This window comes from Sus scrofa, chromosome 13 (genome assembly GCF_000003025.6).
Source record: "Sus scrofa isolate TJ Tabasco breed Duroc chromosome 13, Sscrofa11.1, whole genome shotgun sequence".
Taxonomy (NCBI): Eukaryota; Metazoa; Chordata; class Mammalia; order Artiodactyla; family Suidae; genus Sus; species Sus scrofa.
In genome coordinates, this window is record NC_010455.5 from 195,375,976 (window position 1) to 195,397,978 (window position 22,003).

Consider the following 22,003-nt stretch of genomic DNA (forward strand, 5'->3'; position numbering starts at 1 on the left):
CTGCACTGGTGGCATATGGAGGTTGCCAGGCGAAGGGTCTAATCAGAGCTGTAGCCGCCGGCCACAGCCACAGCAACGCCAGCTCCTCAACCCACTGAGTGAGGCCAGAGATTGAACATGAAACCTCATGGTTCCCAGTCGGATTTGTTTCTGCTGCACCATGCCAGGAACTCCCGAATTCACAATTTCTTGATTTAGTCAGGAATAAAAATGACATCATATTTAATAAATCTCACTACAGTAAGTCTCCCATGAGACTTGAGCACACATGGATTCTCCTCCCCCTAAAGTTTAAATTGAACCAAGACATAATGAGAGCCCACAGAGGGTTATAATGATACATTTCTGAAATTAAGAAGCTTATATCTAGTTTCTTAAATCCTTGTTTTTGTCTTCTTTTAATCATAGGTACATACATACTCTTCTAAAAATACATTCTGAAATAAAGTTCCACGGCTTCCTGAGCATTACCAACTTTATGTATCATATATCCATTACTTTAAAACATTTTTTTTGCCTTCTTAGGGCTGCACCCGAGGCATATGGAGGTTCCCAGGCTAGGGGCCAAATCAGAGCTGTAGCTGCCAGCCTACAACACAGCCACAGCCACATGGGATCCAACCCACATCTGCGACCTACACTACAGCTCACAGCAATGCTGGATCCTTTAACCCATTGAGCGAGGCCAGGGATCAAACCTGGATCCTCATGGATGCTAATCTAGTCAGATTCGTTTTCACTGAGCCATGACAGGAAATCCCTAATTTTATTATTTCAATGATGGAATCCCTAGGACACAGACCACCTTTACTAGACCACTACTAAATGGTTAGCCTAAAGAACACAAGCCTCTTTTCCCAGAATAAACAAGCCTACCTGGTAACATATCTTAAATTCTCTGGCAACAGAGAATTTTTACAGCTTTTCAAAACTACAGATATAATGGGACTATAAATAATGGTAACAGTAATTTTAGAAAAAGTATTCAATGCCAAATATAATCAATATAAGAATCAGATACGTACTCTGTTTAAGAAGAGGAAAGGTAGAATTTTTCTGTAAATAATACTAAGATACAGAAAGTGGGAGAAACCCAAAGATATTAACACAGAAATTAGTTGTTTTTTTCTTTTTAGGGCCGCACCCACGGCATATGGAGGTTCCCAGGCCTAGGGGTTCAATTGGAGCTACAGCTGCTGGTCTACAGCACAGCTCATAGCAGCGCCAGCTCCTAGCAGCGCCAGCTCCTTAACCCACTGAGTGAGGCCAGGGATCGAACCCTCAAACTCAAGGTTCCTGTCGGATTCGTTTTCCGCTGCTCCACGACGGGAATTCCAGAAATTCAGTTTTTAAAGAGGGATTAATCTAAACAAATACGGTCATGATTATTTTATTTACCAACAAAATAAAAATTCTCCTTGAGAAAAAATGCTCATTGAAAAACAATACTCTTTGAAATTGTATAAGCCAATGAGAAACTAAGAAACAATCTGAAATATTTCAACTTCAATACAAATTTTAAAAATATCAACAACTGCCTGAAATATAAAGCATACATTTTATAATAAAAGGGTATATTCTGCCCAACTCATAATCCTTAAGTTAAAAAAGTCATTGAGACGGTTGTTTATTATCACTGTTCTATTTCCTTCCTAAAGAAGAGAAAGGGAAGGCAAAAAAGTTTATATACTTCCTGTATTAAAAAACAGCCAATTGAGCACACAAGACAAACCAGTGTATCTGTTTTTTTGTTTTTGGTCTTGTTAGGGCCTCATCTGTGGCATAGGAAGGTTCCCAGGCTAGGGTCGAATCAGAGCTGCAGCTTCTGACCTATACCACAGCCATAGCAACACTGGATCCATCACCCACTGACTGAGGCCAGGGATCGACCCCACGTCCTCATGGATGCTAGTCAGATTCATTTCCGCTGAGACACAATGGGAACTCCCAGACCAGTGTTTCTGGTGAAACACTCCACAGTCTATATTTAAATCATAATTTATTTAAAATTTAAATACAGGCTATATCATACAGTAGTATAACCATCATTTAGGCAACAGACCAGCAGGAGAGTCTTCAAGTGTTACCATCTAAGAGACAGAGGAGTTCCCACTGTGGCACACTGGGTTAAGAACCTGACTGCAATGGCTCTGATGGCTCCAGAGGCACTGGCCTGGCAACACAGCTGCAGCTCTGTCTGATTAGATTCCTGTCCCAGGAACTTAAATATGCCACAGGCACAGCCATACAGAGAGAGAGAGAGAAGGGCATTTATTCCATGAAAGAAGGTATAACTCAGAAGAGGAAGGAAACAGCACTGAGTGCCTATGTACAAGGAAGAATTAAGTTTGATGGTGCATTATTTCATTTAATCATATTAACAACTAATACAGATTGTTACACCTATTTTGAGATGATACCCCAAGGCGATACATCTGTTTTGGGGTGATGCCCAGCAAATGGGTCTGGACTAGAATTTTTTGTTTTTCAAGCTCATTATTTTGTTTTTAATAGCATACTCGCATTATAGAATGCTGCTTATTGACTAAATAATGCAGAGACCATTAACTACGATGGGGAATACCGACAAAATATCTGTGCCTGTCTATATGTACAATGTATTGATTCACGGATAATGATGAGACATACTGAATTTAATTTGGGATGCCTACTGAATATCTAGGCAGAGATTCAGCAGAGACTGGAATACGGATCTTGAACAAAGAGAGGTCCAGGCTAGAAAATGAAAGGTCACAGAATCAAAGCCATGAGGATGAGTAAGAAGGGAACCAGGAACATACAATTAACTAGCCTATACCAGAAACTTCAATGTGGTACAGAGAAGGGGGCCGCATAAATGAACACCAGGAAGAACACCAGAAATTAAAGATATTTACTAGCAAGATCAAATTAGTTTGTGTATATGGAATGACAGGTATATCATCTGCAACAGCTCGATAAACATCAATAGGTGCAGCACTCTCCCTGCTATCACAGCTCTGTATTCACAATGTAATCTGTCAATGAAAACAAACATATAAAACAGCAGAGAAACCATCCAATTCTCTTCTATAGAATAATAGCAGCAATAGGCCCCAAAAGGTACAAAACCTCCTTAGAAAGCCTCGGTAAGAAAAACATACTTGCCAGCAACAGTTGACAACAGTTTGTCTTTTTGCTGTCACTAGCTGAATGACAATTAGAAAGTCTAAATATGAACAATGCCCTACTGGGTGCCTGTTATACAAAGTATTCTAAAAATTCTGAAGAATTACTCATCATGATCCCTTATATCAACAAAGAATAGTTTCAAAGGAAAATAAGGAACGAGCATATTTGGCCCATGACACCTGCAGAATTCAGTGTTTGGGGGTTAGTCAAAGTAATGACACTCTGCCATTTACCAACAGTGTAAACTTTGACTAGTTAACCTTTTCTAAATTTCAAGGATTTCTGAAATCTGAAAAAGGATTAATAGTACTCACTTCACCTCAAACAGTTGTTAGGATTAAATGAGATAACATACATAAATCTCTTATTAGCCTGGTACCTGACATATAAAGGGCTCAGTAAATGCTCTGGGAATCTTGGCACGCACACCTGGAGTTTAATTTTTTATTATGGCTTACCACAGTATCTTTTTTGCATTACATATGCTATTCAAGTGCTGCATTCAGAGAAATCTTTTCTATATTGAAAATGTAGCATATCAAAGAATTTTAAAGCTGCACAGTATCTTAGTACCTAATCCAGTACTGATAACAAGGTCAGAACTGTTTTCACAACATATCTGGAAGACTCCATAATAGTCAGGCTTAGTAACTCTTAACTAAACAGCTCCTATGGTAGGGCACTCTTCTTTGTACTGACCCCAAATCTCCCTTCTGATAACCTTCCCCGTCCTGTTCTAGTTCTGCCTCTGGAGCACAGAACAATAGCGATCTTTCTTTTGATAAGATATTTAAAGCATGTCTCCCTCTCTCTTATCTTCTACTATTAGGTAAATGACTAGACCTAACAACTTTCCTGGCTATTTCAAGTAAGATATCCCCAAATAAACAGGGTCCAGATACATTCCTATGGAATCCAGTGGACTGTCTTTTGCGTTAGTTTCTTATTCGTGAAGTAACATATTATCAAAAACTCAGTAACTTAAAACACTTCTGGAGGTTAGAATTTCACTAGTCTGAAATCAAGTTGTTGGCAGGGCTGCCTTCATTATGGGTGTTCTAGGTCAAAATTTATTTCTTGTCTTTTCCAGCTTCTACAGGGTGCCTAAATTCCTTGGGCTCACAGCTGCTTCTTCCATCTTCAAAGCTGGCAGCATCTTCTTCTTCCTAATCTCGCTTCCACTGTCATATCACTTTCTCAGACTCTCCTGCCTTTCTCATGCAAGGACCCTTGGGGTTACACTGCATTCATTTGGTTGTTGCAGGATAATTAACCCAACTCAAGACCTCTAATCTCATCTGCAAAGTCTCTTTTGCCATGCAAGAAAACATTCACAGGTTCTAGGACTCAGAACACAGAACCTGGAGCAGAGGAGAGATCATTTATTATTTTTAAAAAAACCGTGCTTAATTCATTAATTTGTATTTATAATCAATCTGAAGCTCTCAGATTGTTTTCACTGGAATCTTCATCAAAACTAGACTTTCATGTTGACTTTATGTTGGTTTCTGAAAGTCCTTTTAATCTATTTAGGTAGTATGGAAATCATTTTCTGCTATTTGAGGTAGCAGCTATTCCAATCAGCTTGTAAATTTCATGAACCTGCTTTATACTGCTTCTTTCAACACAATGGTTTTTTAAAATAAAATTAAAAAGAACAAGAACTTGTAGGATGACCTTATCTGATATTCCCTGGGCACTACTGATCAGCTAAAACTCACTTAATACTCTCTCACCCAGTCTATATTTTTCTATTTTATTCATGATGAAATCATGACAAATATCCTTCTGAAATATGTGGTTTAGAGTTCTCACTAAAGACAGCTTAATTTACAAAAGAAAAAAGTTTAATTTGGTCTTTTGTAAACTGTTAGTGAATTTGTTCCCCTACTTTTTCCCCTTAAACTTTTACGTATTTACTTTCCTTAAACTTAGTTTATAATGAACTATATTGATTACATTCAGAATTCCTTCTTTTGCTATTATGACCTCCATGATGACAAATTTTGCCATAAGCTGTTATTTTTTTAAAATAAATTTTATTGGAGTATAGTTAGTTGTGTTAGTTTCAGATGTACAGCAAAGTAAATCAGTTACACAGATACATATCTGTTCTTTTTCAGATTCTTTCCCCATATACGTTATTACACAGTATCTTAAGCTCCTGTTATTAATAATTACAAAGATTAATTTAAAGAAAAAATATGAACAGCTTCTAAAAGGAAATACATAGACTCAGAGTGACAGGCTGATACTCAAATCTCCCTTATGAGAGACAGAGACAACAAAGTGTTTAATTTTAGTCTTCTTTCCTCTTTCATTCAACTCAACAAATCTGATACACTGGCTCTCACCAAATGGAGAGTTAAAGCCAACGTAACTTAAATGTTTACTGGCAACTTTTCAGAAGTACACGTTAAATTTAACAAAAGAAAATTAGGGGAAAAATCTTTTAAGATCATCATCTCTGCAAAGATGCTTTGTCCATTTAATTACAGTCTGAAGACAGCTCCATAAAACACTCAGCGCTAGAACAATTAGGTAAGGGATAATTTACAATCCTTCTTACCCAACCTTTCATTTCTTGCCTTTATGTACACTTGACCAAAGGTTTGTCTGAGCTAATACTTTCTTAATATCGGAAATTTAATGTGATGGGAAGACAGGGAGACGGAGATGAGGTGTGGGAGGGGAAAGGAGCTGCAAGCCGAGCACCACCATGCCACTCTAACTGAAAGCAGAACACTGTGTACGAATTAATCAATAACATGTAAATATAGTATCTCTACACAATAAAACTGAAAACTGTACAGAGGAGAGTAACAAAGAGAACCCCAAACTAATTAATAAACATAATAAACACAGGAAAAAAAGTTCAGTCAGAAGGTACCCCCCCAAAAAAGGTACAAATGAAGACAATAAACTACAGCTCTTCAGTTATCTAATTGGCATTCGTGTAGATTAGATTAGCATAAACCAAAGAAAGCACTCTGCTGATGAACTAAAGGGCAAGTTTTAACTTCAAAGGGAACTTGAAAGCTATATATCGAGAACTTAAAAAGCCCGTATCTTTTATTTCTTTGCTTTTTAGGGCTGCACCTGTGGCAAATGAAGTACCCAGGCCAGGGAGTGAATCAAAGCCGCACCTTCTGGCCTATGCCACAGCCATAGCAATGCCAGATCTGAGCCGCATTTGCGATCCACGCTGCAGCTTGCGGCAATACTGGATCCTTAGCCCATTGAGCAAGGCCGAGGATCAAACCCGAATTCTCATGGATACTAGTTGGGCTCATAACCTGCTGAGCCAAAAGAAGAACTCCAGAAGTCCATTATCTTTTAAATCATTAACAATTCCATTTCTAGAAATTTATCTAAAATTAGATGTTTCTAAATCTTCCAACATGACCATTTTAAAATTAGAAAAAAATTTATGTGGAGTTCCCACCGTGGCACAGCAGAAACGAATCTGACTAGGAACCATGAGGTTGCGGGTTCAATCCCTGGCCTCATTCAGTGGGTTAAGGATCTGGCATTGCTGTGAGCTGTGGTGGAGGTCGCAGATGTGGCTCAGATCTGGTGTTGCTGTGGCTCTGGCACAGGCTGGTGGCTATAGCTCTGATTAGACCGACAGCCTGGGAATCTCCATATGCCACGGGTTTGGCCCTCAAAAGACCAAAAAAAAAAAAAAAAAAAAAAAAAAAGAAAACAAAACAAAACAATGCATGTTATTAAAAAGATCTGGTAACCATATATAAAATTTCCAAAACACAGGAGTTCCAGTAGTGGCTCGGTGGAAATGAGTCTGACTAGCATCCATGAGGACACAGGTTTGATCCCTGGCCTCGCTCAGTGGGTGTTGCCGTTAGCTGTGGTGTAGGTCACAGACTCGGCTCAGATCTGGCGTGGCTGTGGTGTAGGCCGGCGGCTATAGCTCCAATTAGACCCCAGCCTGGGAACCTCCACATGCTGCGGGGGGGTGGTCCTAAAAAGACAAAAAGACAAATAAATAAATAAATAAATATATAAAATTTTGCTCTTAAAAATAAAAAGGTTTGCCCTCTTAAATCTTTATAACTGAAGCCTTTGTGCACATAATACCCAACTATGTGAAATCACTGTCTTAAATATATTTCTGACATATGTGAATTAAAGAAAGCATCCTTTACTTACTTATACATGATTTAACTCCCACGTAAATTCTACTTACTTTCCAAGAGTCAAATTCTTTGAAACCCAAATGTTTAACCAATTTTCCACTTGCTTAGAGGAATGCATGGAGAGAAAACAAGCCTGGTATTAATACAAAATATTTATAAGACAGAGCAAATTGCATGGCTCTTTAAAATAGAGGCAGGAAAAAAAACTACAGTGTCTGCTCTTATACAGCAGGGTTTTTAGTTTGACGTAAACACTACGAAATAGTTCCATTTATTTCTCCATAAAATTCACTTTCCAGATTTCTAAAGATTTCAAACCAGATATTTTTACAAACAACAAAGCTGCACATAATACTCTTGATTTTAAAAAAATTTCACTTCTTCCTACATTCCTTTACCTTTCTACATTTCCCCCACAAACCTGTCAGTTTTTCTCCCAGTCCTAGAACTTAGAAATGCTTTACAAAATATACATAATGCAAATTTACTTTACTCCTAGCTCCAGAATTTAGAGAAATGCTTTACAAAATTACACACAGTGCAAAATGCTGTTAATATTAAGTATCAAACCACTTTTAGGTTAACTATGTTTCTATGTGCATTAAGAAAACAGAATATAGCAATATCTCAAACAGTAGCTTAAACTTCACCTGCATTATTTCCCACTTTTTAATTATATCATCAACCCCAATTCCATTACCATTTGCTGCTGGCAGAACTAATTTTCTAAATAGTTAATATCTAACAACTCACTCTATAAAGTATGCCCTAATTTATTCTTTCTTTTTTCTTTTTCCGCCACACTCGCAGCATATGGACCAGGGATCAAACCCAAGCTGCACCTGCGACTTAGCTGTGGCAATACCAGATCCTTAACCCACCGTGTCACAGTGTGAACTCCAACCCTAACTTATTCTTCATCTAAGAGTAACTCCCTTAAGTTCCAAGGGTCTACCCTTCACTCAAACTTTTTACTTTAGAACAAAGACCACCTCCCCCTCATCAGGACATTTAACCTGTTCATGTCCACTTACTAAAACAGGTCATCTTTCTTTTTAGGGTCACATCCTCGATCCAGACTAGGGGTAGAAATCACAACTCTAGCTGATGGCCAGACCCACAGCAATGCCAGGTCTGAGCTGTCTGAAACCTACACCATAGCTCATGGCAAGGCCGAATGCTTAACCCACTGAATGAGGCCAGGGATGGAACCCACATCCTCATGGATACCAGTTGGGTTCTTAATGGGAACTCTCTACAATAGATAATTTTCTATTCCTTACTTCCATTTTGGTTCACCAAACTGAAATCAATTCTCAACTCTTTCCTTTCTATTTACTCAAGAAATATTCCAGGATGCGATTTTAGGAAATGCCAAATATTTTATCCATGCCATTGCTCTACTTTCTAACACAGATGCCAGGTTTCTAAATCACTTTTACTGTGACTAGTTAAGTAAACTTTGTGTCCACCCAAAGTTGGCCATAAAACATTTTTATGAATCAAATAGTTTCTCCTAGACTTCAAGTGAAGAAATAAAAAATTGGTTCCAGGATATTAAAATCATTTGATTAGAAGAAAAAACATTCCATACATTATGTATTTTATCTATACCTATTTTTCTCCCGACAAAGTTGTAATGACTAGATCTATACACAAACTTGGGATTAAAACTGAAAAGACTAAACTTATAAAATCCCTCATTGATTTAAAATTTTAATTGTGAATATAAATTAGTAAATGAAATGTAAATATCTAAAAACACATTTTAAGTTTTAAACACTGATTGCACCTACTGTACTACTATGAATGACTTAACAAACCTTCATCCTTCTTTTTTTTTTTTTAGCTTATCAGGGCCACACTCGCAACCTATGGAGGTTCCCAGGCTAGGGGCTGAATCAGAGCTACAGCTGCTGGCCTACGTAGCCACAGCCACAGCAATGCAGGATCCTTAACCCATTGAGCAGAGCAAGGTCAGGGATAGAGCCTAAAATCTCACAGTTCCTAGTCGGATTTGTTTCTGCTGACACACGCCGGGAACTCCTACCTCCATCATTCTTAAAGGGCAGCAAATCCTTCCAGAAATATGCATTAGAGTGCACTTGCTACCTTGCTTCAAATATGCAGAAGTTGTTTAGGGCACTCTCTCCCTTTATAAACAATATAATAAACAAAGATCAACTACTTAAAAAACTTCAGCCTGAACCCATGAGGAGCTACACACTGGGCTCAACTAGCCTCTTACAGTACTCAGTCAAATCTGAGAACTGCCATTTTTACTCTGTGTGACCTTGTACAAATCACACCACCCCTCCAGCTTCTTTACCTTTAAAATGTAAAGAACATAAAGACATATATAAAATACCTAACCCACATGATAGCATCTGGCTGGTATTTAATGAGCAAATGCAAGATTCTTCCCCTGTCATTCCCTTGAACTGACTCCACTGGATTACTTCTTAAAATAACATGTAAAAACTAAAGATATCCTTTGCACAAACTCAGGATTCAGGATCAACAAAATAATTTACAGAGCCACCCATAGCTAATAAGTCTTCAACTGATAGATAATCAAAGTAAGCAAGAAAACAATGAAAAGGGTGTTAAAATCTGACTTTTCTTTAAACAGCTTTGAGATATAATTCATATACCATAAAACTCAGTTCTTTAAAGTGTACAATTCAGTGGTTTTAGCTATATTCAGAGTTATATAATCAACACTATTTCATTTTAGAATATTTTTATCACACTCCAAAGAAATTCCATACCGGTTAGCAGTCACTCCCCACTCCTCCCTCACCTCCCAACCATAATCTACTTTCTACCTCTATGGATCTGCCCATTATGGATATTTCAAATATCAAAAAACCCGTTAAGTTCATAAAATATGCTCTTATATTTACCAAATAATGATTAAGGTCTTCATAATGACCTGAACATATCTTCAACTAAACCCCAAACTTGGCTGTCATTTCTAAAATGATTTATCATTCAGTAACTGTTAATTGAGATGAACTAGGTAATATACGACCATTAAAGTTTTATCTGCTTCCTAAAGGCTTAAAAGCCATATTACCATAAATTTCCATATTATAGTTTCCCTTTACCAGGGTATTATAATTCTACATAAGCTAAAACTAAGCTCTGACCAAAGGAGGAAACAATGAAAAACTCATGATAAAGTGTATAAAGATATAGAGAAGATACTGAAGAGAGACATTTACAAACTATAGGGTTATTGCTCTCAAAGTAGTAACACATCTAGAGTGGGGCAATGGGAGAAGTTCACCAAGCGGCAGTCAAAAAGTAGGTGAACTTTCTCTGTAAGGACTCCAAATACAATAATAAAACTGCTTGAAAATTGTTTTATTATCCCCAAACATTAGCAATTCTAAATATCAGGGATAAAATGTTCCTTCCCTTAAAATTGAGATTGAGATTGTTGATTGAGATTCTTGTTTTAAACTATTGATGTGGTTACCAATGAGAATACATAAGAATCAAATTTGTACTTTTCCCTTTTCAAGGCCATACCTGTGGCATATACAGAAGTTCCCGGGGCAGGGGTCAAGCAGCTGAGTCCTACACCACAGACGAGGCAACAATGCATCTGGATCCCAGCTGCATCTGCAACCTAAAAAAGCAGCTTGGAGCAACACTGGATCTTAACCTACTGAGGCCAGGGATCAAACACACATCTTCCAAGAGACGCCAGGTCCTTAATCCACTGAGCCACAACGGGAAAGCTAAATTTGAACATTTTTATTATGCATCCTTTAATAAGCAATCTATCCTAAGCACAAGTTCGCTAAGAAACCCTCCAGTTCTGTGGTCAGTGCACAAAACACACAGATTGGCTACACTTGTTCCCTTGGAGAAACACTACAAAGAGATGATAGCCTGCATCCTCCTCAGGTGCAGTTTGTCTCCAATTCTGTGGTTCCTATACATATATTCCTATGTTTAAACAGTACATTTAAAGTATGACAGCTGTATGCAATTCTTCTTTCCTGAAATATCTTTTTTTTTTTTTTGACTAAGAGGACATTTGAAAGTCACTGGAATCAATGCTGAAAAAAGACATGGACAGTACTGGGATTCCAAGAATTTATTGTGAAGTGAGCTTTTTCTAAAATTTCTGCCAAAGGTTATCTCATGTTTAAAATTTCCCTAATGTTGTGTCTCTGCTGCTTCATGTATAACTTTTTGTTAAACAGAATTAGTGAGGAGTGATCTTCGATCACTTATGGGTGATGATAGATTGCTAAACCAGGAGTTCCCCTTGTGGCTCAGAAGTAACAAACCTGACTAGTATGTGAGTTCCATCCCTGGCCCCACTCAGTGGGTTAGGGATCTGGCATTGCTGTGAGCTATAGTGCAGGTTGCAGATGCGGCTTGGAGCCTGCACTGCTGTGGCTGTGGCCTGCAGCTGCAGCTCCAATTCGAACCCTAGCTTGAGAACTTCCATATGCTGTGGCTGCAGCCCTAAAAAGCAAAAAAAAAAAAAAAAAAAAAATTGGCATGTGAGCTTAATGAACATTATTAACACTAAAGACTTAAGAAGTTCATCATTTATATAACAACTTTTTTTTCCCTATCATGTTATCGAGGTATTTCTGAAATGAGGGTTTTTTTGGGAGGTGGGGAGTCAGGGGAAGTGTCACAGCCACAGCATGTGGAAGGTCCCAAGTCAGGGACTGAACCTGAACAACAGCAGTGACAACGCTGGATCCTTAACTCTCTGAGCCACCAGGGAACTCCAAAAATGAGTTTGTTTTGTCTTTTCAGGGCCACAGCCTCGGCATATGGAAGTTCACAGGCTAGGGGTCCAACTGTAGCTGCAGCTGCGGGCCTATGCCATGGCTGCAGCAACGCCGGATCCTTAACACAGTGAGCAGGGCCAGGGATCGAACCTGTGTCCTCATGGATATTAGTTGGGTTCGTTACCACTGAGCCACAAAGGGAGCTCCCTGAAATGAGTTTTAAATTCATGCAGATATATACAGAAAAGTTACCTGTCATACAATTCAAGACCAAAAAACAAATCCAATCAAAAAAAAAAAAAGGGCAGAAGACTCAGAGACATTTTCCTAAAGAGGATGTACAGATGGCTAAAGGCACATGAAAATACAACACGGCTAATTACTAGAGAAATGTAAATCAAGACTATAATGAGGTATCACTTCACATGGGTCAGAATGACCATCATCAAGAAGTCTATAAAGAATAATGGAGTTTCCTGGTAGCGTAGGGGTTAAGAACTTGGTGTTGTCACTGCTGTGGCCTGGGCAACTTCAGCATGCCAAGAACTTCCACATGCCATGGGCACTGCCAAAACAGAAAACAAATAAAGAGGAGTTGCGTCGTGGCTCAGCTATAACCAACCTGATAGTATCCATGAGGACGAAGGTTCCACACCTGGCCTTGCTCAGTGGGTTAAGGATCTCTGTTGCCTCAAGCTGAGGTGTAGGTCACAGACGAGGCTGGGATCCTGAGTTGCTGCGGCTATGGTGCAGGTCGGCAGCTACAGTTCTGATTCAACCCCTAGCCTGGGAACTTCCACATGTCTCACTTGCAGCCGTAGACGCCAAAAAAAAAAAAAACAACAACAACAACAAAAAAAACCCACACCAGAAACCAAAAACAAACAAAAAGGCTATAAATAATAAATGCTGGAGAGGTGTGGAGAAAAGGGAACACCTGCATGAACTGCTGGTGGGAATGTTAATTGGTGTAGCTACTATGGAAAACAGTATGAAGGTTCCTTAAAAAACTAAAATAGAACTACCATATGATCCAGCCAATTCCATTACTGGGTATATATCTGGAAAAAAGGAAAACTTCTAATTCGAAAAGTTACATGCACCTTATTGTTTCACAGCCACACTACTTACAATAGCCAAGACATGAAAGCAACCCAAGTACCCATCAACAGATGACTGTCTTAAAAAGATGTATGTATATAGATTACTCAGCCATAAAAATTAAAATATTGCCATCTGCAGCAACACAGATGAACTTAGAGAATATTTAGTGAAGTCAGAGAAAGGCAAATAATATATATCACATATATGAAGTCTAAAAAATAATACAAATGAATCTATATATAAAACAAAGATTTACAGACATAGCAAACAAACTTAACAGTTACCAAAAAGGAGAGGTAGTAGGGAAGAGACTATTGAGGAATATGGGATTAACAAACTACTATACATAAAATAGATAAGCAACAAGGACTTACTGCATAGCACAGAGAATTATACTTAAAATTGCTGGAATAGAATCTGCAAAAAACCCCAAATCACTATGCTGTACACCTAAAACACAATACTGTAAATCAATTATACTTAAAAAAAAAAAATTTTTCTGTAATGCTTAAGTAAATTATATCCACTTGGGCTCCATGGCAGGAGAGCAACCTACAATTTGTACCTGGTAAAAAAAACCAAAAACCCCACTCCCAACAAAAAAACACACATACAAAAACCAATTACCATTTTGCCAACTTTTAATTGGTGCTTTTATGTCCTGAACTGTTTCACAAGATTTACAAGCCAACGTTTCCATTATTCCAATTTTTCTTTGAATCAGTTCCTTATCATATGCCCATGAAATTTTCTTTTGAAACAAAATACTAATCAAATTCATAGACTAGGGATAGGGATATTTTCAGTAAGAACATCAATGATAAATCCTGCCAGGGAAAGCTTTAAAGAGCTCTACTGTTGTAGGAGACAAGCAATTTTCTGAGAGTCAAGAAAGAGAAGAATAAAACTATAATTAACTTTTAATATTCCAATTGGTCAAGTGAAATCTCTAATTTCACTTCAACTACTGCCCTGGTCCGCTACATCTCTTACACACAGTAAGAACCTTGTTTCAACTTTTTGTTCACTTGTTTAGAAGGATCTCTCAAAAAAAGGAATGATCAAAAATTAACAAGTTAACATTACAGGTTAAAAAAAATACTTACAGCACCCTCATCGTATGATCTAAATTCTAGAAAGACTATCATGCCCATCAACTAATAAGTAAAATACACAACAGTCCCTACAGCAGGATTTCCCAGTGGGAATAGGAAGGTGGCAAACTCCCCAGTGAGATACAGAACTCAATTCTTCCTTCAGGATAACAGAGGTCAAGACTAATAGCCCAAGTGGTTAAGGGGAGCAATATCAATTCATACATTCCAAGCACTCATAAAGCTTAATTTCTGTCTGATTTAAAAAATAAAACATAAAAGTAATCATCATCTTCCTGCACTTCCAAGTAGCATTATATGCATACCACACCTCAATGCTGTAGTTAGTTCTCAAAAATAATTCCAGGATGGGGGGAGAGGGAGGTTGAGTTCCTTTCAGTGGTCTGTGAGGTAAAAACTGTTTGCATATTAATACCAAAACATGTCTTGCCCTTTTCATTCATTTTCTCACACGTATACAGCAAAGTTTTCTAGAGGCTACCTGATGTGCAAAACTGCAGGACTGAGAAAAGAAGTAGCTATTAAGAAACCAGGTTTTACTAAAAAGTTTAAATGAGGTTTGCAAAAATATAAAACCATGTCACTCTTCTCACCAATTGTTTTGTTTTGGAAATGTTGCTTTTCATTAAAAATGTTATTTTTGTTAGCTTGTAATGGATTTATTATTTTTAATAAATGTGTTTCTCGGTTTAAATTTCTGATATAGTAAACATCGGAAGTACAACCCAAATGAAAAAGCTCTCTGTGGTCCTTAACTTTTAAGAATTTAAAGGCGTCAAAGTCCCAAGTTTGAGAACAGCTGTCCCAGAGAAACTCTTACACAAAGAGACATGTTTGAGAAAGTTCATTGCAGTATTTGTTAGTAACAAATGAGAAACAAATGTTCATCCACTGGGGAACCAGATAAAATAAAATATGGTTTATTCAAATGACAGCCTACTACAGAGCAGTTAGAAAGAACTAAATCTTAATGCACATATTAATGATGTTTAAGCAAAAAACAAAAACAAAAAACCCCAAAAAACAAAAAACCAAACCATTTTTCAGAACAGATACCATATACATCACTCATGCCAATCGAAACACAGAATATTATATATATTATTTATGAACCACAAAGACTGCTACTAAATTCATTGCTTGATTGCTTCTGATGGGGGTGGGGGGAGGGGTGGAAGGGTGGGAATGGGATTGGGGATGGGAGGAAAGAAAGGCTTTATCATATTTTATTTTTAAATTTTAAACACCAATTCTTATTATATTCTCTACACTTTTTTGAGTACTTTAATTAAATTGTCTTAAAATCACTGATGCTACCGAAAAAGTGAGAAGAGATAACTTTTTGATTTAGAGAAACCTGATTAAACTCTTCACATTAAGGAGTATATAAACATAGTAGAACACAATTAAGTGTTTTTTCACTTACCTTCCCATCTTTTATAACACTTAACAGTGTCTTGCCATAAAAGTCCTGTCAAAATGTCCTTAATTACCTTAACTTTTTCATCTTCCTTTTTGTATCAGACATGTAATGACCTCTTTTACCTGTGCTTCAATCTGATCCTTTCCTCTCATGCATACTTTTGCTCTAAGTTGACCAACACCATTAGTTGCTTTAAACTATGCTTTTTTTGCACATCCCTTCCCTCAACATGCTCTAGCTTCTATGCCCACCTGATAAAGACCAGGGCTTGACCATGACTTAATTAAGACCTTGTACATACACTGTATAAACATACCAAACCCCTGGCACCAGTACCTAGTACACTGTTAATTGCTCTTCCTTCCCTTCATCCTTGAAGCAACTTTTCCCTAGAACACGTGACAACCAAACTTCCAAAAAAAGACTACTTTACATTTGCTATCTCTCATTTCCTTATCTCCCACATCACCATTCAACCCTAAATTACAGATCCCATTACCCTCAAAAAATTCAGTGACCTTTTCCTTAAGTCTTACCCTGTGACCACTCTTCTAGTATTATACAAAATATTGCCTTCAGGCAGCAATTAAGATGGGACTTCTGCATTCAAATCTCAGCTCTACCATTAGCTAGTAGTATGCCCTTGGGTGAATTATTTAACTTCTTTTCAATCAGTTTCCTCATCTATAAATGGATGTCTATGCAAGACTGTGGAAGTATTAACTTAGATATGTATAAATAAAATACCTGACATGTTATAGATGCTTATTAAATATTAATTCCTTTTCTCTCCTTTCAATTTTCCCTAGGGTACATCTGAATATCTCCTGCTATATCTCTCGGTTGCTTCCAACTTTGAGTTCTACATTATCAACTAACTGCCTGCCAAAAATTTCCACACAACTGTTCTCAAACTGCTCAAAATCAAATATATTTCTGCCTCTACCAAATATACTCTTGATGACTGCTTGACGTGCTAACGGCGTCACCACTCTCCTAGTGCTTAGAATGTGGGGGCAAAAGGTGCTTATAAACCTACCAGACATCTAGTTCATGGATTCTTCTGGTCCATATCCTTCTCCTCTCTATTCCCTCTATAGACATGCCAAGTTCAGATTCTACTTGCTTTTCCTACCTCAGCCCCCAACCCGCCAAATTTCTCCAAATCTCTGCCTTCCACAGTACATACTATAAATCAGGCAGCATTTTGATTATGTCACTCCACTACTTAAAACCTTCAATTTACCCTCAGCACCGCCCCCCCCAAAAAAAGGGCAGCAACCAAGCACATTAGACAGACGTGAAACTTATCAGGCTCCCAACTAGTTTAACCATCCTTAATCTCCAGCAGCCTCCAGGATCAAACTACTGCTCATTTCTCATCACTGCTCCCCGTGAATCATTTTCCCTACATCTTTGGAAATAAATCGTCTCTTTCTCTCAAGTGATCCTCCCACCACCTCCGTGGCCACCCTACAGTACTTTATGAGGACCCCAAAGGAAGCTGTTCTATCACATATTAAAGATTCTTTCCAAAGTTTTCTATCCTCCATTAGTTTAGGGTGCTAGCAGATAGAGATACTCAATAGCAGTACCACTGCCAGGTAACCAGGACACAGCTTTGCAACTGAGCAGGCACTCAGAAGAAGTCCGTTAAATGAAGGTAAGATTTGGGAAATTTAAGTTTACAGGGAACTAATCAGTAACATTTCATGAACAGAGAGAATTAACTGAGAAGCGGTACAATCAGGCACAAGGAGATGGATTTTGAAGTCACTAATTTCTCCAGAAAAAAAGTTTTTTCCAAAGAAAAGTTTGGCAGAAGAGAGTCAGAATTGGTAACATACATCTAACATAATGCAATGTGAAGTTGATAAAGACTACGGATGGCAATGCAAATTATTTAAAGAGGAAAATAATCAATAGTAAGAAAATTCTCACTTTGGGAGTTCCCGTTGTGGCGCAGTGGTTAACGAATCCGACTAGGAACCATGAGGTTGCGGGTTTGGTCCCTGGCCTTGCTCAGTGGGTTAAAGATCCGGCGTTGCCGTGAGCTGTGGTGTAGGTTGCAGACGCGGCTCGGATCCTGCGTTGCTGTGGCTCTGGCATAGGCCGGGAGCTACAGCTCCGATTCGACCTCTAGCCTGGGAACCTCCATATGCCGCAGGAGCGGCCCACAGAAATAGAAAAAAGACCAAAAAAAAAAAAAAAGAAAAAAAAGAAAATTCTCACTTTGTACATGTTAAAAGATTAAAACATCATTTTCCTTTTTCAGGGCATCAGTATCATACCTAGTTTTGTTTTTTCAAAGTAAAAATTACTACTGATCACATTCTCCCAGAATTAACATAAAACACTTAAAGAATGTAGTTAATGTCAACTTCCATAATGCCTAAATCAGAATTAAATACTTCTTATTTTAAGAATACAGTAAAAATCCGGTATTTAATCCTTTCCATTAAAAAAGTTGCCATTAAAATATTCATAAAGTCTTTATCTTGAGAAAGAAATATACTTCTCTTCTAAAAATTCTACCGTTTGTATAAATTCTCATTCATTCAACAAGTATTTGCCAAGCCTCTGCCATGCTGGGGGTGGGGGCGCAAAGAACAGAAACTCCCTGCCCTCATGGAGCTAACATTCCAGTGTATTCTGCCTTTAGGAAACAAAGTCAACTTCCAACCCTGAAGTCTCTGGAGCATGAAATTATCTAGACATCAAAAATCAGGAAATTTTATTTCGTCATTTTGAAAATAATCACTACTGAACTTGCAAGATTCTGTCCAACTTCTGCAGTTAAGACATTTTATGTACCCTTAAGTGCAAGACAAATCATTTCTAGGATAACTAATAAGGCAATAAACGGCCCTAACTGCAGTGTTACTGGAGGGTACGGTATTATGGCACTACAAATTCAAAGCTATTGCACCCTAATTCTACTACAAGTGTAACTACAAAAATCTCACTGTGAATGCAGCAAGTTTTTCACGCCGGACCAAGAAACCTAGCACTACCACATTTTGAATTTTTCAATGTTGGGTTTATCTTTAGTATTTGGAAAAGAAAGATAATCCAACTCAACACATGACAATTGTTTCCACTCTGTAACTACATTTTAAATCATCAGTGGTCAAGACCCCTCTCCGCAAATCGCTCCTAAAAGAGAGAAAGTGTGGACTCTATATTCAAAAACAGCACCTGGAAAGATTTGAGATAAAACCACAGAGCTTCAGGGCGGCGGGCAGCTTTGTTCCCGGTTTTGGGAGGTTTTCACATGTAAATGTTCTCAAAGAAGGGAGCCGAGGATTAAGGGTGTGAGGGTGGGGGACTGGAGGCCAAAGCCGGCTTTCTAGCGGACTAACGCCGAGCAAATACTTGTCTCTCCCATTCAACTTTTTGGGTGTCACGTTGGGGCCCCAGAGCCCATAAGATGGTTGGGTTAGCGACTCGGTATGGTGCCGCCTCCTAGTTTATTAACCCCACTTCCCAAGTGCAGGAATCCCGGGGGAGGGGGATGAACACCCTCTCCAACTCCTCCCCGACCTGAGATCAGAGTCCAGCCGCCGTCGCGCCGCGGCCTGAGCAACAGGAGAGCCGAGGCCGCCGGTCCGCCAGCCCCGCGACCGGCAGATGCTCCCGCTCCCCCGCCCCCCACGCCCGCCCGCGCTTCTTTCTTAGCCCCTTGCGGGCTCCCGGCACAGGGAAGCCAATAACGGGGCTGGGAGCAGAAAGCGAGAGCGCCGGGACCTGAAAAGGGGCGAAGTTAGAGACACCAGCGCCGACGCGGGCCGGAGGAGGCCGGAAGGGGGCGAGAGGGGCAGCCCGAGGTCGCCGCCCGGGGGTGAGCGGTGGGGGAGGGGTGTGGGGTCGGCTCCCGCGGCCGCCGCGACCTCCCCGGGGCCACAGGCCGCTCCGCGCAGGCCCCGCCGCCCCGGAACCGGGGCAGGAAGCGTCCCCACCCCGACCTAAGCTTTAAACCTCCGGCGGCGGGAGAAGCGACGCCCCGACTCCGGCGGCAGGCCCGGCACCCCAGTGTCCCGAGAACCCCTCACCTCCTGGTTGAAGGCGTTGACGGCGTCCATGTTCGCGCTGCGGCGGCGGCTGCTCCGGGCCCGCCGGTCACATAGACCTCGCGCCGCGGCGGAGCGGGGCAGGGGAACCGGCTGGGCCTGAGGGGCCGGAGGAGGCGATGAACGGCGGGGTCGGAGGCCGGGTAGGAAGAGGCTGCGGCCGAGGCGGCGGGGCGGACGGCCGAGGCAGAGGCGGAGGGGTGGCGGGCCCCCTCTCAGTCCCGTTCCGAGGATGAGGCAAAAGAGGCGGCGGCGGCGGCGGCGCTGGGCTCCAACATGTCCGTTTGGTGGTGGCGGCTGCGCTCTGCGTCTCGCTGACACGGCCCCCCGCGCCCTCACGCACTAGCCCACACTGGCCCGACCGGCAAGCGGGCGGGCCTCTCTCTCCCTCTCGCCAGCGGGATGGCGGCAGCGGCCCGAGTCCACGCCGCGCGGGGCACCCTGGGACAGCTCGGGCCTCCCAGCGCTTCCTGTGCCCGGCCCCCGCCCCTCCCCGCCCCGCCCCTCCCGCGCTGGCCCCGCCCCCGCCCGCCCGGCGCGCGCGCGCGCGCCACCCGCTTAGCCGGTGGCTCGTGACGCCGGTACGCCGAGCTCTTTCCCGCCCGCTGCGGCCGCGGGCCCGGGAGACTGCCTGGCCAGAGGCTGGGTTCCCCGCGAGAGGCGCCGAAGAGCGCGGGATCCCAGCGCTGGAGGTTGGCTCGGGCAGTGCCCGCGCACGCGCTCGTCCCTACCCTACGCGGCGCTCGTAGGGTCGTTTTTGTGTGCCATTCTACCCAGGCAGGCCCTACACCCGGCCGGGGCTGGCGGGGCTGGCGGGTTCAGTGCTGCTTGATCTTCGTAGCCTGGAACAAAGGGCTCGGGATTTGACTTCAGCCCGTCGGGCGTGCACTTTGCAAGCCCCCGTGCAACCTCTACCGATGCAGCCCCGTGTCAGCCCTAATTGTGTGGGTTAATTCTGAGTAAGCTCCAAGAAGGACGTGCAGGCATTGGAGATCCACGCAGGCCTAAAGGAACCCCTGTGCAGTCAGTCATGTGCTGCCGGAGGAGTGGATTCGCTAAACCGTGATATATCGATTCCCCAAAACGCGTTGTTTCCTTTTTGGTGGAAACCCGGCCCTGATTCACTTCTCTTGAATACCTCCTGTCTGCGGGGTACTGTGCTGGGTTCTGGGAATACGGAAATTAAAAGATCCAGCTCAGTTTAGTTGGGGAGGACAGGCGAATGAGCCGATAATAACTAAAGCGTGGTAAACATTAGGGTAGAGACCCTGGGAAACAAGAAAGATACTCACCTGACTGGAAGTCCAGGAAGACTTCTCAGAGGAGGTAGCACCCGAGCTATGTCTCGAAGAAGTAGCAAGAGTGGTTGGAGAAGATAACCCTGGCCTCGGAAGCTGGATGAGTACTGTGTATTTCCCAGGGAAGACCAGCTGGAGCTTAGGGAGTGAGGAGAAGGACTGAAACCAGGTCCGGAAGAGTCTCTGTGCCCTTCCAGGGAGTTTGGATTTTGTCCCCAAGGCTGTGGGGAGCCTTTGCAAAATTGTAAGTGGAGAGTGGTGTCATGCAACGGGTAGAATTTCTAGCGTGGGGTCCAGGAAGGATTAGCTCTAGCCCAGGGGATGCTGAGAGCTTAAGGCAATGAAGTGGAGGTGAGATAAAGTCAGATACTTAAGGAATGGCGTGGACAGGCTAGGACAGAGCAACGGTGAGGTTGAGGAGGAGGGCGGTGTCACGGAGGATGGTTTAGACTCTGGCTTGGTGAGGGCGTGGGTGGTGGATTTAGGGAGGATTGGGTTTGATTGAAGGCAGAATAGTGGTGAACTCTTATAGACTGTTTACCACATGCTGGAGTCTATCTGGCATGTTACTCTGTGTTATTTACTCTTAACAGGCTTCCGTTTGACGCTGCCATCAGTAATGCCTCTGTTTTCTAGTTGAGGAAGCAAGGCCCTATTCAGTTAATTAACATGCCCAAGGCAAGATGATGCCCTTCTGGGGCTTGTGGAGTTGGAGCTGCCCCTTGAGCAAATCAGTGAAGATGTCAAGGAGGCAGTTGGATAAACACATGTGGAGTCAGGAGAGATGGCTGAGAGGAGGTGGAGATTTGGGAGTTACTGGTGCACAGCTGGTGGAAGGAGCTGAAACAGGAGGGAAATAAGACTGCGACTCAGGTTCACGAGGGGCAAGAAATTGGCGT

General features: G+C 41.3%; 1 protein-coding gene across 2 annotated transcripts in view; it reads right to left on the reverse strand.

Annotated features, from left to right (window-relative positions):
* The window catches only part of SCAF4 (SR-related CTD associated factor 4), a 61,069-nt gene extending 40,798 nt beyond the window's left edge, over positions 1-20,271 (reverse strand). Inside the window, exon 1 of one of the 2 annotated variants that reach the window (XM_005657142.3) lies at positions 19,789-20,259. In XM_005657142.3, the coding sequence (XP_005657199.1) occupies positions 19,789-19,818 (30 nt within the window). In that variant the 5' untranslated portion in view covers positions 19,819-20,259. Of the gene's footprint in view, positions 1-19,788 lie in introns of both variants that reach the window. The other variant, XM_003358925.5, reaches the window with a different exon arrangement.